Below are 14,082 nucleotides of genomic sequence, written 5' to 3'. Positions count from 1 at the left end.
AAAATATTAAAATTGCTATTATATATTTATTATAATTTTATTGTAAAGTTTTAATTCATCATTCATAATTTATTTCATCTGCTCATCGACTCCATAGGTGGTGAATTTAATTTTAATTTATAATGAATATAACTTCGGATTTTATCAAACGGAGTAAAATAGCTGAATTATAAGGCAGCTTAGATATAAGACATTATTAGACATAGTTTATAGTGTAATAGAACGAACTGAATGAGCTTAAGTCCCCGAAGTTATTGAACCCCCCACTACGCCCTTGGAGTTCCCGTCTTCCACCCATAACATGTGTGGGTGTAGGTCGAGAACAATGGCTCAGAGTCATGTCTAAATATAACCTTATGCCGCTACGAGCTACATACTTGTACATCGTATAACGATGACCATGCATCAGTTATTTTTGGTTCTCGGGCTTACCTCGTTCTCTCAATCTGGCGTTTACTTGTTGTATGTATGGTACAACAAACAGTTCTAGGCCAATCCGAAATCCAATTTGGAGCGTTGCATATGCGATTAATGACACGGCATTGAAATTGGGCCACAGCACGACAACACTACAACGCAAACGTTCTCAAAATGTCCACACACTGGCACACACACTTTTCATATTTCTCTTCTTTCGTTTCTTCCTCTTCCTCTTGCTCTGGCTCTTCTATTTTTTTTTTTTTCGTTAGCTTTTAAAACGTTGGCTTTCTTGCACTTTGCAGCGTCATCGAAGTCGAAGTTGTCGAAGAAGAAGAAGAAGAAGAGGCACAAATTGAGAAGATTAGCACAAAGCAAAACTCACAACTTGTATGCTACTTAGTTACGGTTGCAATTGTTGTTTTTGGTTTTGTTGTTGCTGTTATACTTGTCGCTGTTGTTGTTGTGGATGCTGCAATAGGCCAGTGCAGGCCAGGCAGAGCCAAGCCGGGCCACAACGACAGAGTCAGATATTCAGAGTCAGAGTCACCGTCAGCGTCAGAGACGTACTCGTTTTCCCGTTAGAATGCAATCAGCGCGCGCGCTCGCGATGCTGTTAGCTGTTCGAGTATTGGCGGGATAAAGAGATGGAAGGGGACACAGCACACAGCACACAGCACAGCGCACTTTTCTAACCAATAAAACTTGTTTCTCTCTCCAGAACGCACAGCAACAGTAAGCATTCAAACACTTGCATGTATTTGTATCGATATATCGCGTAACCGTCTGCGACACGTAACAAAACCGTGTGGCAGAGAGGGCGGAGTAGGCTGGCGGAAGATATCGATGCTGATATTAATGGAGCTACCGTTACCACAAATAACGCAAAACAGTTTATAACTTTGTTTTATGCTCCATCTTCATCAAACTGACACTTGAAATTGCGATGCGACGATAGAACTTTGTTAGACCTTAAACACAGCTAACAGAGCTATCGATCGTTCTCAAGCTGATAATAAAAACACCAATCGAAACTTCAGCAAAACAACTCTCGCACTGTGCACACACGTCTGATTCGTTCGGAAGTCACGCACCGACTGAGCAGAGTTAAGCCAGGCAACCGTAAACTTGGCTTCACCTCGTCTCGACTCAAGCAGCCGATGACAGTTAGTTCGGCTCTCCTCGGTCACTTTCTCAACGCGTCTCACTTGCAAGCTGCCGCTCTTATACAAGCGCTTACGTAAATTATAAGACACTGCTTATAATTGTATATGTATAAGACACAGCTAAGACGAAAGCAAGACATAGCTCAGGCACGTATAAGACACTGCATAGGTGAGTATAAGAAGCTCATTTCATATTGAAAAAGTCTTAAATAAGCTGTTTTAACTCTTGAGTATTACGATTTTGAAGTTGTTTTGGAAACACACGATTTTTTAACTTTTTTTAATTATATTTATTTAATTATCAGAATCCAGTTTAGAAGCAGCTGTCGATTGAGGGCAGGTAACCATCGCAGTACTTCCAGGTGGACCAGGCAGACCAGCCCTGCTGGCCAAGGATCTTCTGGGCACAACGGACGGAGTTGGTGATGTCATCGGTCAACAGAGCATTGCAGCTGAGGGCGCACTCGTTGTAGGAGAAGCGACCGTTGGCAGGCTGGCACCAGTAGTAGTTGTTGATCTGGAAGATACCGTAGTCGTTGGAGCCGTTGTAGTTCTCAGGGCCCACAACACCGGTGCGGTAGGAGCTCTCGTGCTCAGCAATGCAAGTCCAGCGAGCGAGTTGGTCACGAGGAACACCCAAGTCAGACATCTCACGAGCCAAAGAGCAACGGTCCATGGTGCGACCGAAAGCGGGGGCGGCCAAAGCCAAAGCAACCAAAACGATGAAAGCCTTCATGATTGTAAGAATACTTCAGTGAACTGATGTCCAATAACTGAAAAACTTGTCGCTTTTATAGTGGAAAATTATCTCTGTCCAGGAGTTATCTAAAGTACTTTTCATATTGAAATACTACACACTTTAAATGCTAATCTCAATTAATCAGTTGGTAACCTAATTAAAACAGTTCGTATACGTGATTTTAATATTATGATTTTTTAGACAAATAAAGATAGTCAAGACTTTTACCTTTAGAAAAATTTCTTCTTATACGGAGTGTATAAGACTAATTATTATTTCTTAAGATGGCTGATGAGCGCATGAAAGTAGGCAATGGATTTGAATTTGTGGTAAAAATGTCTTGATTTTATCGCCAACATAAATTCATAGAAAATAAATTAAAATTCGATTTTTTAAAATGTCATTTAAATAAATTATGTAATAGTCTAGAGGGCGCCATAATAAATGTTTCCTAAACATTCTACAATTTTCGGTGCTCTTATCTCTCTTGGCTCGGGGATTTACAAAATGTTTGAAATTGTGGTCCTAGGCCTATTTGTTATTATCTTAACTAGCTTAGACAGCTATTAGCAAAAACTCAAATCATTAATATTAAAATTATAGATAAGAAAGACTACCTATAGCATGAAGTACCTCAGATAGCGATAACTCAATTGCGCAGCTAAGATAATTTCCACCTATAAAAGCGCCAATTTTCCGGCTGTTCGACATCAGTTTACAGTTCACTGAATTACAATAATCATGAAGGCTTTCATCGTTTTGGTTGCTCTGGCTTTGGCCGCCCCCGCTTTCGGTCGCACCATGGACCGTTGCTCCCTGGCTCGTGAGATGTCTAACTTGGGTGTTCCTCGTGACCAACTCGCTCGCTGGACTTGCATTGCTGAGCACGAGAGCTCCTACCGCACCGGTGTTGTGGGCCCTGAGAACTACAACGGCTCCAACGACTACGGTATCTTCCAGATCAACAACTACTACTGGTGCCAGCCTGCCAACGGTCGCTTCTCCTACAATGAGTGCGCCCTCAGCTGCAACGCTCTGTTGACCGATGACATCACCAACTCCGTCCGTTGCGCCCAGAAGATCCTTGGCCAGCAGGGCTGGTCTGCCTGGTCCACCTGGAAGTACTGCGATGGTTACCTGCCCTCAATCGACAGCTGCTTCTAAGCTGTCCGTCCTTAGTATCAAATAAATAAATAATTAAAGGCATATCACTTTGCATTATTTATAAATTCGTTCAAATTGCTTAGTTCGAATCGACATTCAAGCTTTTAATGCATTGATTTTGCGACAGCCTGTAAGTATGCAACACTTTCCAGTACAACTTCATTTGTGACTGACAAAAGCTCGATGCTACGCAAGCAACGCATACGTAAACGACTGTTAAATTTGAATTATACAAAGTTTTGCAAACTCACCTGTCGTATATGGATTTGCTGGGTTGGTAAATGGAGTCCAGCGAGTAGTCATCCGCAATGGAGCTGTAGGCATGAGTTCGTGTTTCAATGGCCTCATCATAGCAATAGCTGCAGCTGCAGCAAGAGTACTGAGAGCAGTAAGAGGAGGCATCGATGTCGGTGATGCCAATGGAGCATTCCTCGTCTGGCGTGGGAAGGGCTCGTCGTCTATGATGCGTATCCGCTGGTGTAACTTTCTGCGGTGTCTGCGTCTGGGATGCTTCGCGTCTAGAGCGACTGCAAAACAAGTTTTGCGAAGAAGAAAGAAAATTGAACAAACAGTGGATGATGGCACAATATTTGCGATTCAATTACCTCTTTGTGCGTGTGTCCATCGTGTCCATCACGACGTTCCAGGTGCGGTGTATTAAGTAGAGCAGAAACAGCATACGTGACGTCTCGCCATTCCCCGCACCAGGGCTGGAATTCGACTGCGAACCAGAGCCCAAGCAACTGCTGGAGCCCAAACGCTCAGGAGTTTGTTCCTCATTGTTCTGCGGATAACGCGCTGGCAGCGTCTTGGAGCGATACTCATCCTGCAGGCGGAACTCTCGCTTGTGCTGCTGATAACGCCGACGTGTGTTAAACTGGCCATCTTCATGCTCAGCTCCAGCCTCAGCTGAGGATCTGTGTGCGATGCGGTTGCCCATTATGATGTCGTCGATTGGCGACTGTCAAACATTGCCTAAATGCGACAGGAACATGACGTGAAGTTAATTACCACCAATAAAATGCACAACAGATTAGATAGCTGAGTGTTCGTGTATGTGTGTGTGTGTGTGTTTTTGGAGTGTGGTGTGTGCCACATACACGTGAAGCTGACAACCAGTTCCCAGCGCCAGAAGAACGCAAAAGTGAAGTGAACGACCAAGATCTGCGAATGGGCGTCGGAATTGGGTCAGCAGCGAGTTGAGTTCTCTTTTTGTGCCTCGTTTGGGGACGGCGCATTGAGGTCAGCGTTGGACTGACCATCATCATCATCCAGCGCCATCATATGGCAACCAACAACCACTTACATAGAATACACATGTATGCAAGTATGTAGAAGGAAGACTTCTTCTTCTTCTTCTTCATCGAATGCTGTGTGTTCCTTGTGGATTCTTTTGCAATGCTGCCTGCACGCTGCCTGCGTAATTACGATAAACTATCTGCTGGTTGAGATAGTTGATGGATTGCGTGAACCAGTTTGCGAGTTAAACATGGACATGGACAACATGATTACATGAGCTCATCGATGCGACTGTCACACTCAGCCCGATGAGGAATGATAAACGTGACATGCCTAACGGGGTCACAGGAATCAAATGGTCCAAATAAATCAATCCGTCTCGAATTCGACACAAACTGACACTTAGAACTCAAATCATAATTTAAATTGTCTATTTTCTATTATATTATCAATAATTGCTCAAGAATATTTTGACCTCAATTTCACTTGCTTCTAGATGGAATTTAGTAATAAACTTTGTTATTGCAGTTTCATATTTTTATTTGCTAAGTTATTTTTATTAATTGCTGGAATAATTTGAGATAGTTGATGGACGCATTTTTTCATACTTTTTTAGAACACAAGTCATAATTTAAATTGTATATTTTCCATCGTATTATTAATAATATGTTGATGGTAGAATATGTTGACCTTAATTTCACTTGCTTCTAGATGGAATTTACAACAAAATTTTGCTATTGCAGTTTGATATTTTTATTTATTTTTTTATTAATATTATTTGCTAGAATATTTTAAGACAGATTTCACTTTATTTTAAATGAAATTTCAAATAAAAACTGTGATTTCATAATTTCATAAATTTATTTGCCTAACTAATTTTAGTAATATATCTTTAGTCTCATGCTGTAAATATTTAACAGAAAATATTTACTATGAATTAAAATATGCTTCTGCGAGTGTGCTCGACTGTGAGATACCTGTTACCCATTTTGAATAATAGCAAACAGTGCGGTATTATCCCAAAATATAACAAAGGAATATTACGCAAGAATTGAGAAACATACTAAAGGATATATATTTAATATAGTACCATTCGAAATATACCATAAGTGCAAAATATACCAAATTGCTTTAGAATTTGATTTGATTTAATTGCGAATCGAAATCAATTGTTTATAGTTATTGGTTTGACTCAATATTTAACGGCAATTCGAATTTTGTTAATGACATTTACTGGTGAAATCTTATCTTTATTCTTTTATTGCTTAATTCAAAAATACTATAAGAACTCGTTTCTTTAAAGTGTAAAAAATGTTTAAAGATTGCAAAGTTTGTTGCATTTTGTAATTGTCAGTGTAGATCGTGAGAGAAAACTCTCTGTTTACGCAAAGATGGGCAAAAACGGGTCACGAAGCTGTTGCCCAGATTAGACCAAGAACTATTCATCAAATTAACACTCGTCGTAAATTAGTCTGAAATTAGCGTGTAGAACGCGGCTCGTACCAGACCCAGCTACGTATTGTGTTATCAGTGACCCAAGCCTCCCTCCACTCCCCCCTATTTCCCCCTCACTCCTCACCTCATTGTCCGCTGCGGTGTTAAACGTGACCGCTAAACGACTGCGCATGTCCCTCGCCTATCTGTGGTCACACTATCAGAGACTATCAGGAGGTAAACTCTAAAGTGTTGCTCGACTCGAGTGTGCAAACAGGGCGAAGCTTATCAAACCGAGCATTCTTTATATATATACAATACAGTGAATGCTGCTCAACATTTCTAAGCATATTAAATTCTAACAGTATTCCCAACATTCACCAACCAAAAAAAATTAGAAATGGATCAATTTGTATAAGAATCGTTTATTAATGGCGAAACTGCATTAGACGCCAAGCGAATTGAAAAGAATGAAACCAAAGCAAAGCAAAGCTGAACAAACTAAACTATTCTTTATAGCATCTTTAACTGCATGCCGCCTTTCCAATTTATGCTAAGCAGAATGTAGAAGCGTTTCATGTAAGAAACTAACTGGTTTCATCTCTTTTTTTTTTGTGTGGTTGTGATTATTTTCTTTAGACCAAAACGAAATCACGTTATCAGCATGTTGTAAACATTTAAAATCGAGACCGGTTCCATTTCCGATTGAGGTGACAAACATGCTGAAGGGGAAAGTTATCAAAACGCTCGTTGAAAATTACGTAGGGTAGGTTGAGAAACAACAAAAATGTTGTTTATTGGATTTCTATTGTTTTGGTTTTGTTTTGTTTCAAGTTGAGCGTTGCACTTATCGAGTTGCCACTGTTTGTGGAAGCTTCATACGTCATAAATATCTGGGTTAAGAAGACATGTACTTTGGGCGTGCAGTGTCAAAAAATTATTATTACTATTGTGACAGTAATTAAATATGCTTGGGGGGAAAACTACCGTATATATGGTTTATCTTATCGCCTGCCGGGTCACCCTGTATGCGCGACAATGTTAACTATAGGACAGCAGGCAAAGCAAAGCCAAGCAGCAAGCTAGTTAAAATGCTCGCTGTTCGCTGGGGTTGCTCCACAGTCGCGTTTGCATCGATCGTGCGAACAGATCACAAGCACATCGCTGTTGGATTCGGTTTTGGTAGAGCAATCAACAAAGCGTTCACAGCAGGAGCAGCACCTGGAATTGGGAATAACAAGCGCCACATCATGTCAAGCCAAAGTCAGCTGAACACATCGCAACTGCGCTTCGAGGAGAAGCCGCTGCATGTGCCCGCTCTGGAGGAGCTGCAGAATGGTGAGCAACCGATTCCACCATCTGATTGTGCCACCTAGAATGAGCACAATCAGAATCACAACACAAGAACAACAGCCAGAGCAAGAGCAAAAGCAAGAACATGAACACAAGCAAATGACCTTCACAATTGTGTCAAACTTTCCACAGCCGGTTTTTGTTATTTTGGAGGAGACACAGCGAACGAAGTTTTTTAGCTCTCTGTACTCGTTGTTTGTCTGAGCACTCGCTAAGCAAATAGGAGCAAGAGTGGTACAAGTTTGTGACATGGCATGTAACAGGTGAAGAAGAAATAGATGAGAATACAGAATCAAAAGTTGACACGTTCAAAGTCCTGTCAAAGTCTGCAAAACTTCTTCAAGTTTCTGTTAGCACAAGTGAGATGTACTTAGAACAGAAATACGTATACGCACCAGTAACATAATTTTCAAAAACTTTAAAGGTCAAGTAGATAAAGTGATATCTCTACGTCAGCATAGCCAACATGCATTAGTGAAATTTATTTATAGACAGTAGATCAGCTTGAACTGAAATAGGGAATAGAGTATACTATATGGTGAAAGATAGAAAGAGTATACTATATGAGAAAGTTATTAAAGAATATTCAGAACATAACTTTTTTTGTGCACTACAAATCAATTAAAATCAAAAAGTCTTTTCAGCAACTTTCAAAGTCATTCAATTTAATTTTAGTGTGTGATTAGCATGGCTATAAAATTGCGCTTGTGATTAATCTTTATCAATGTCAATGAAAAAAGGGGGCGTAGTCAAGTTATATAATGAACCTAACTTGTATGAAACTCACATCCTTGAGACTTAGTTCTTTAACTGGACAGACTCGCAAGGAATTGGTTTAGTGTATTTTTCTAGAGTTTGCTACTCTTTCTTCTCTCTAATAAATTTGTTTTAGATTGGGTCTTTTAATGAATTATTTTAAATTTTGTGTTATGATTATTGGCATCTCACTAAACATTTTTAGTAATTTTTTTACTTATTCTTTACTTGCTTACACTTTCGAACAAACACTTCTAAATTTTGATCTAAATGATTATTTAGATCACACTACAAATAATTTTGTATTTCTTTACCTAATTTTCTAGTATTTTCCTTACACTTTTAAAAACAACCTCTAAAATTAAGCATACGCAGTGTTTTGCTGTCGAAGACGCTTGCTTCACTTATGCGACGACGGCGTCAAAACATGTGCAAAGCTTTTGCTCAATTACTACACAGCTTTTGGCTCAGTGCGTCGCCGCAATCGTTGTCTTGATTGAGGGCGAGATAAAGCTTTTTTTTCGTAAACATTGCTCTCATTTACGTCTCCCTCTCTCTGTGTTTACAGTCATACAGGGTGCGTTGGCGAAGAACTTCAAAACAGTCAGTGTTAGTGTGGGCGCTTGTCCCGATCTGAAGGCCGCGCAATACGGTCTAGTGGAGTCGGGTCTGGGTGGCAAACCCACCTTGCTGGAGGTTGGCGGTCCACCATTTCTGCTGCCTCTCGTGCAGCGCGACAAGTTGTACAACATTGCGGAGATCACCCGACAGATTCAAGGTCCCGGCAAGATTTTTGCCGTTGGCGCAGGCGCTGGACCTTATCCCATTCGCAACTCCAACTGCGAGGGCATCTACAATCTGTCTGTGAGTGAGAAGGATGTGCTGACCAATGGCAGCTACACGGCCACAGTACGTGGCGAGCACGAGGAATGCGTTCTGGAGCGCATTCCCAACACCGAGCCACGTTGTGCACTGTTGCTTAATTTGTATCTGAGCCGCGGTGAGGCTGGTAATGTGCTCAAGATCAGTGCCAAGCAGCGTAAGGGAGAACTGAATTTCATCGAGTGCATACGCAAGGGACTGGAGGATCACTATGGCGATCAGGTGGTTGGCTTGGGTGGCATCTTCGTGATCAAAAAGGGTGCGGCGCATCAGCACGTGATGCGTGACTTCAGCAAAACGCCCATTCACACCGATGAGGAGGTGAATCAGTGGCTCAAATTTTACGAAATGCCCGCTCAATTGAATGCGCTGGGCACACTGGTGACCAAGGAACACGATCTGGATCTGCGTCTACAACACTTTCACTCGTTCTCATTCAGCAATTGGGGCGGACACTATCACTACGACACGACGCCTGATATCGTGGAGTATGAGGCCTATTTGAATGTGGCCGAGCGTGTTGTGCGTGTGGACAAGCCTGTGGCCACGCACAAGGTGGGCAGGGATTAAGGCATTGATGATGACTATAGCCCAAGGGCTAGCAACAATTATGTATGATAAACTAATGGTAGACCCCAAAAATATAAAAATAAACGCGTGAAAAGGTTTTGCTCGATTTACAGAGTCTAGCATTTAGCAAAGAGAGAACCATTAGACGACGCACTTTTAGCCGCGTTTAGCCCGTCGGCGACGAAAACCTTGACGTAATTGCCAGAAATTGAGGCAGACAAATTGACGGCTCAACTTTCTATGCGCAGATCAATCAACAAGAAGCAACAGAAAATAGAGATGAGCACAGCTCCACTTTGAATGAATGCGCTCTCCCAGTTCTGGTTTTATAACTCCGCTTGTTCACTCGCTGTCCATTGTCCAGAGTTTCAGAGTGTTCAGCGTTTGGTCTAATGAGAGATTCAGATACGGCGACTAGCTAAGCAGGCCGTAAATAATGCAACAAGCATGCAGTAATCTATCTACTACAATGTTTTTCTTCATCTTCATCTTTTCGCTATTTTTTTTTTGGTTTTGCATCGCTGATCGTTAATTATTTAATAGCTTGGTCTTCGTGCCGAAGAAGCCAAAAAGCAAAACTATTAACTTGTTGTTTTTGCCAATTTCTCATCGTATCGAAAAAAACTGGATTGCATTATGCTCCATAACAATTGGTTTTAATGACACTTGGAAATTGCCCACGAACACACACATACACACACACGACACACCCATCCTCAGCAATCTCACCATCCATCTCTCCAGCTTGGGAGATTTCCAACTTACCCGCTCACAAATTCGGGTTCATTCAAGAATTATGCTGCTTCTATTTATAATTTTGTTTTATTTGGGTTTGAGGTCGCGGCCGCTTCTTCTACCGTTTGCTGCGATGAACGCGACGATTTAACGGATAGATTTCTAATATTTGCATTTAAAATATTGATCATTGAAATTCGGGCTACCTTCACTTCTCTCCCTCCCGACTGATAGCGAGTCACACACACACACTCGATTGAACCAATTTAATCTGCTAAGCGGGGCGAAAAATGAGGAAGGTATCTTTATTGTATTGTTGGCGGAGAAATGCAAATGCGATTTCACAAACACAAAAAAAAGAAAATATCTTTTATATTGTCGTCGTCGTTGTCGTTGTTATTGCTGTTTTTCTAGTCGCTTACACATTTATTCACATTTTTTTTTTTTTAAACAACACAATTTGCACTTTTTATTAGCTGCCTTGCCTCGTTTTAATCGACTGCGCAGCGCAGCGCAGCAAGCGAAGTTCGGAGTTGGATCAGTTGCGAGTTGGAGTTGGGGGGGGAATGGAAAGCCCGAAGCGCAGTCCGAAGTTGCGTCTGTTCGGCTGAAGCTCGCGTTGCAGACTGAAGCTACTGAATGAAGTTGAGTTTAGGCCGCTTCATCGGCTCTTCAAGCCGCCTGCCACTTAAGCTTGTTTGCTGCGGCTTGTTGTTTTGAGTCTGAGTCTGAGGTTGTTTTGTCTTGTGGCTGCCTTGATTTTGATTGAAATTGTCGTTTAATATCCATTTGAGCACATTTGCCATGACTAAAGTGCGTCAAGTGCATAAAACAATGCAGGCCAGCTGCAAGTTTCCAATTCCCCGCAACCAGACCTGTTCCCATTTGCCATTGCCAATTCGGTTGGGGGGGATAACATCAACATCAATATGTTTGTTGTCTTGCTCCCGTTTGGTTAACCAAACGCCCAAAGGCGACCCGCCCAAATGCCGTACATTGAACCAGACCACAAACGACGTGAAATTTGCACAAACACTTGGTCGATACTCTGCCGGCACCTTAATTGTGCCTGCTTGCATAATGAACCTCAACTGAATCTGTTTGGGCTTTTGTTTTTATACCGGGAACAAGCTTGTATGCAGATGCCACGATTTTAATTAAAATTAACAACGAAAATTGACACAACTTGTTCAGCAACAAGGGAATATTGCAACCACACATCCTAGTAGTGTCAGCTCTCATAGCATTTTAATATTTAATAAAACCGCTGTTCTTTGGATTGGCATATATATATGTATATCATTTAATTGTTGTAAAGCATTGGCGCAATAGTTTTGAATTGTTAACAATCTTAACTCTTATCAAAAAGAACTACTTGAAATAAAGAAAGCACATTTTTTTATTCAGCTACAATCTAAATAATCTTCTTTTACAATACGCATATGAACTGACAATAATTTCAATTAATAAAAGGCTTCGTTCTCATTACGTACACCGATTGCCTCAGATTGCTTAGCTAGTTTAGCAAATTTGTTCAACAAGAAACAAGACATAGTCTATTTAAATTTAAATTTGCAAATCTCTTTGGAAAAGGCATTGGATGCCAAACGAAAAATCATAAGTAATAAAAAGGAAAATGTGGGGAATCAACTTACATAGTGTAATGTTGTAATTATTTCGTTCGATTGTTGTTCATAAATTATGGGGGACCATTTTAACATTTGGATTTACACTTGCATAAAAATTGTTCTATACGCATGCTAAATCGCGACCAGAGAAAACAAATGCATAGATGTCTTAGGATGGCGCTCTTCGAGCAAAAATATATGTGTGTGTGTGTTCAAAATGCAGGCAGACGCCGACGTTCTTCTTTTTTATCGGTGGTGGATATAATTCCGACGATTCATATTTTGTGGTCGCATCAGCGTCATCACTTAATCATATTCCATCTACTGATAACGGGACAGCACTGGCAACGGTGCAAAAGATGTGGGTACTGCTGATGTATAAGCTGCTTGCGAACTGAATTTCGAAAGAACGAAAATGTTAATATTTGAAAAATAATAATGTAAAGCTTCGCTTACCGCCAGAAGAGCGAACTGCCACGCTTGAGTTCCCTGCGCGTCTGCAAATCATTCCAGCAGTCCACCCAATTGGCATACTTGGGCATGATCGGAGGTTGTCCGGCCATCAGACGTGAGCCACTCACAGCCGAGCATGTGGAGACCACTTGCAGTGGGTACAGCAGGCTGGAGAAGGCGAATTGCGTAAAGCCCGCATTGTATTGCCTGGCCACCTTGTCCTTGATCAGATATTTGTTGATCACGAACACCGTGGAGCTCGACAGCACCAGACCGGCGACATCGCACAGCAGCTTGGGGATTAGACCGGCAAAGAAGCCAAGCACGCCTTCGTTATTCCAGATTTCGGCCACTGAGCCCAGTATGGAGTTGTACAGCGTCTCGCGACCGATAAACTGAGCCATCATCCGTAGGGAAATCACATGGAACGGATGTGCGACAACAATGCCACTGACGGTCAACACAATGTCGCGCTTCAGATTGTACTTGAACTGTACATAGCTGTTGGTTTAGGTAATATATTAAGATACATATGTTAACTACTGTATGTGGTCTTTCGTACCTCTCCTCTTCGGTCAACTCGGATTCGTCCTTGTCATCCTGATAGGCGAGCCCCAGTTTCTCAGCAACGCGTTCGCTCACTACCATGCTTAGCACGGAGCCAGCTAGTTTGGGAGCCAAGCCACGATAGCAACCATAGAATCCATCGATTTTGCGAATGTGACCAGCTGTTCAACAAATAAATAAACAGTGAGCGAAGTTCAATTGCAAGATGCCGGCAAAACAGCTGACAGTCGTATATATAACTTACCGTACTGAAAAATGTTGGGCAAGAGCATAACAGGTTTGCCAAGCAGCGACTTGCCAGGTCTTGCAGAGATGGGTTCGTAACCAATCTGTATCAGAGTCTTTGAGTATTCAAAAGGATGCAGTGCAGCACTAACACCAAGACGCAATCCAAACCGAATCCAGCCATTAACCTCTGTTTCCTCATTTCTCGAATAGTCTGAGAAGCCGGCCATTGTTGATGTGTGCTAATGCTGCCCTTGATGGTGAACTATATAAAAAGAATTATTGAGCCGGTCGGTCGGTCGAATTATTTAAACGTCTGCCCTTTTTTTCCAGGTTACAAAACTTTGACAAGGCACGTAATTAGCGTGACCGCAGCTTGATTTTTTAAATATACAATTTAGAGCTGTTAAATATACTGAAATATACTACGGCGGCAACTAAACGTCTGGCTACAATTTTTATGCGAGTATTTGACAATTTGTTTAAAAATTGTGCATTACGGCGCCACCATTCAAAAAGCGTTTAATAACGAATGCACAATATGCCTGTACATTGTTACATGCAATTAACGCTAAAGCTTAGTTGATAAATCGAGTATAGATTTTTAATTTTTGCTTAACGTGCCCCGTCTACATCTCAAAACACTGAAAAATATTCAATGACAGTCTTATTTCAAGTGTTACTAGATTTTTCATAACAAAATTTAGTTTATTTAAGGTAATAATGATTTGATTTTGATTATATTTGCAACTTA

At 41.2% G+C, this 14,082-nt stretch overlaps 5 protein-coding genes across 6 annotated transcripts in view; 2 read left to right on the top strand and 3 right to left on the bottom strand.

Annotated features, from left to right (window-relative positions):
* Positions 1–10,688, bottom strand: part of LOC132794451 (uncharacterized) — a 34,344-nt gene extending 23,656 nt beyond the window's left edge. The window contains exons 1-3 of one of the 2 annotated variants that reach the window (XM_060804909.1): positions 10,486–10,688; positions 4,092–4,461; positions 3,738–4,013 (exon numbers count right to left, since the gene is read on the bottom strand). In XM_060804909.1, the coding sequence (XP_060660892.1) occupies positions 3,738–4,013; positions 4,092–4,426 (611 nt within the window). In that variant the 5' untranslated portion in view covers positions 4,427–4,461; positions 10,486–10,688. Of the gene's footprint in view, positions 1–432; positions 1,459–3,737; positions 4,014–4,091; positions 4,462–10,485 lie in introns of those variants that run through there. The other variant, XM_060804910.1, reaches the window with a different exon arrangement.
* LOC132794468 (lysozyme D-like) lies at positions 1,850–2,356 on the bottom strand. The gene has a single exon (XM_060804934.1). It carries the CDS (start codon positions 2,317–2,319, stop codon positions 1,897–1,899), a length of 423 nt encoding a protein of 140 aa, XP_060660917.1. The 5' UTR covers positions 2,320–2,356; the 3' UTR covers positions 1,850–1,896.
* LOC132794467 (lysozyme D) lies at positions 3,026–3,528 on the top strand. The gene has a single exon (XM_060804933.1). The coding sequence runs from the start codon at positions 3,064–3,066 to the stop codon at positions 3,484–3,486; it is 423 nt and encodes a 140-aa protein (XP_060660916.1). The 5' UTR covers positions 3,026–3,063; the 3' UTR covers positions 3,487–3,528.
* On the top strand, positions 7,128–12,263 carry LOC132794455 (ester hydrolase C11orf54 homolog). Its single transcript, XM_060804917.1, has 2 exons — positions 7,128–7,497; positions 8,837–12,263. The coding sequence occupies exons 1-2, from the start codon at positions 7,188–7,190 to the stop codon at positions 9,718–9,720; spliced, it is 1,194 nt and encodes a 397-aa protein (XP_060660900.1). The 5' UTR covers positions 7,128–7,187; the 3' UTR covers positions 9,721–12,263.
* On the bottom strand, positions 12,120–13,970 carry LOC132794459 (mitochondrial carrier homolog 2). Its single transcript, XM_060804922.1, has 4 exons — positions 13,348–13,970; positions 13,099–13,264; positions 12,540–13,037; positions 12,120–12,477 (listed from the first exon to the last, which is right to left on the bottom strand). The coding sequence occupies exons 1-4, from the start codon at positions 13,556–13,558 to the stop codon at positions 12,405–12,407; spliced, it is 948 nt and encodes a 315-aa protein (XP_060660905.1). The 5' UTR covers positions 13,559–13,970; the 3' UTR covers positions 12,120–12,404.
* Between the last annotated feature and the right edge of the window lie 112 nt (positions 13,971–14,082).

This window comes from Drosophila nasuta, chromosome 3 (genome assembly GCF_023558535.2).
Source record: "Drosophila nasuta strain 15112-1781.00 chromosome 3, ASM2355853v1, whole genome shotgun sequence".
In the NCBI taxonomy this organism is placed as follows: Eukaryota; Metazoa; Arthropoda; class Insecta; order Diptera; family Drosophilidae; genus Drosophila; species Drosophila nasuta.
Note: the sequence above shows the minus strand (reverse complement) of the source record. Positions and strands in the feature narration are given on the sequence as shown.

Bases quoted from the DNA above. Each gene is read 5' to 3' on its own strand.
- LOC132794468 (XM_060804934.1), bottom strand. From the start codon at position 2,319: ATGAAGGCTTTCATCGTTTTGGTTGCTTTGGCTTTGGCCGCCCCCGCT.
- LOC132794467 (XM_060804933.1), top strand. From the start codon at position 3,064: ATGAAGGCTTTCATCGTTTTGGTTGCTCTGGCTTTGGCCGCCCCCGCT.
- LOC132794455 (XM_060804917.1), top strand. From the start codon at position 7,188: ATGCGCGACAATGTTAACTATAGGACAGCAGGCAAAGCAAAGCCAAGC. The intron at 7,498-8,836 runs GTGAGCAACCGA...CTGTGTTTACAG, and splicing joins TCTGGAGGAGCTGCAGAATG to TCATACAGGGTGCGTTGGCG.
- LOC132794459 (XM_060804922.1), bottom strand. From the start codon at position 13,558: ATGGCCGGCTTCTCAGACTATTCGAGAAATGAGGAAACAGAGGTTAAT. The intron at 13,038-13,098 runs GTACGAAAGACC...CTAAACCAACAG, and splicing joins GAGTTGACCGAAGAGGAGAG to CTATGTACAGTTCAAGTACA. The intron at 12,478-12,539 runs GTAAGCGAAGCT...TTCGAAATTCAG, and splicing joins GGCAGTTCGCTCTTCTGGCG to TTCGCAAGCAGCTTATACAT.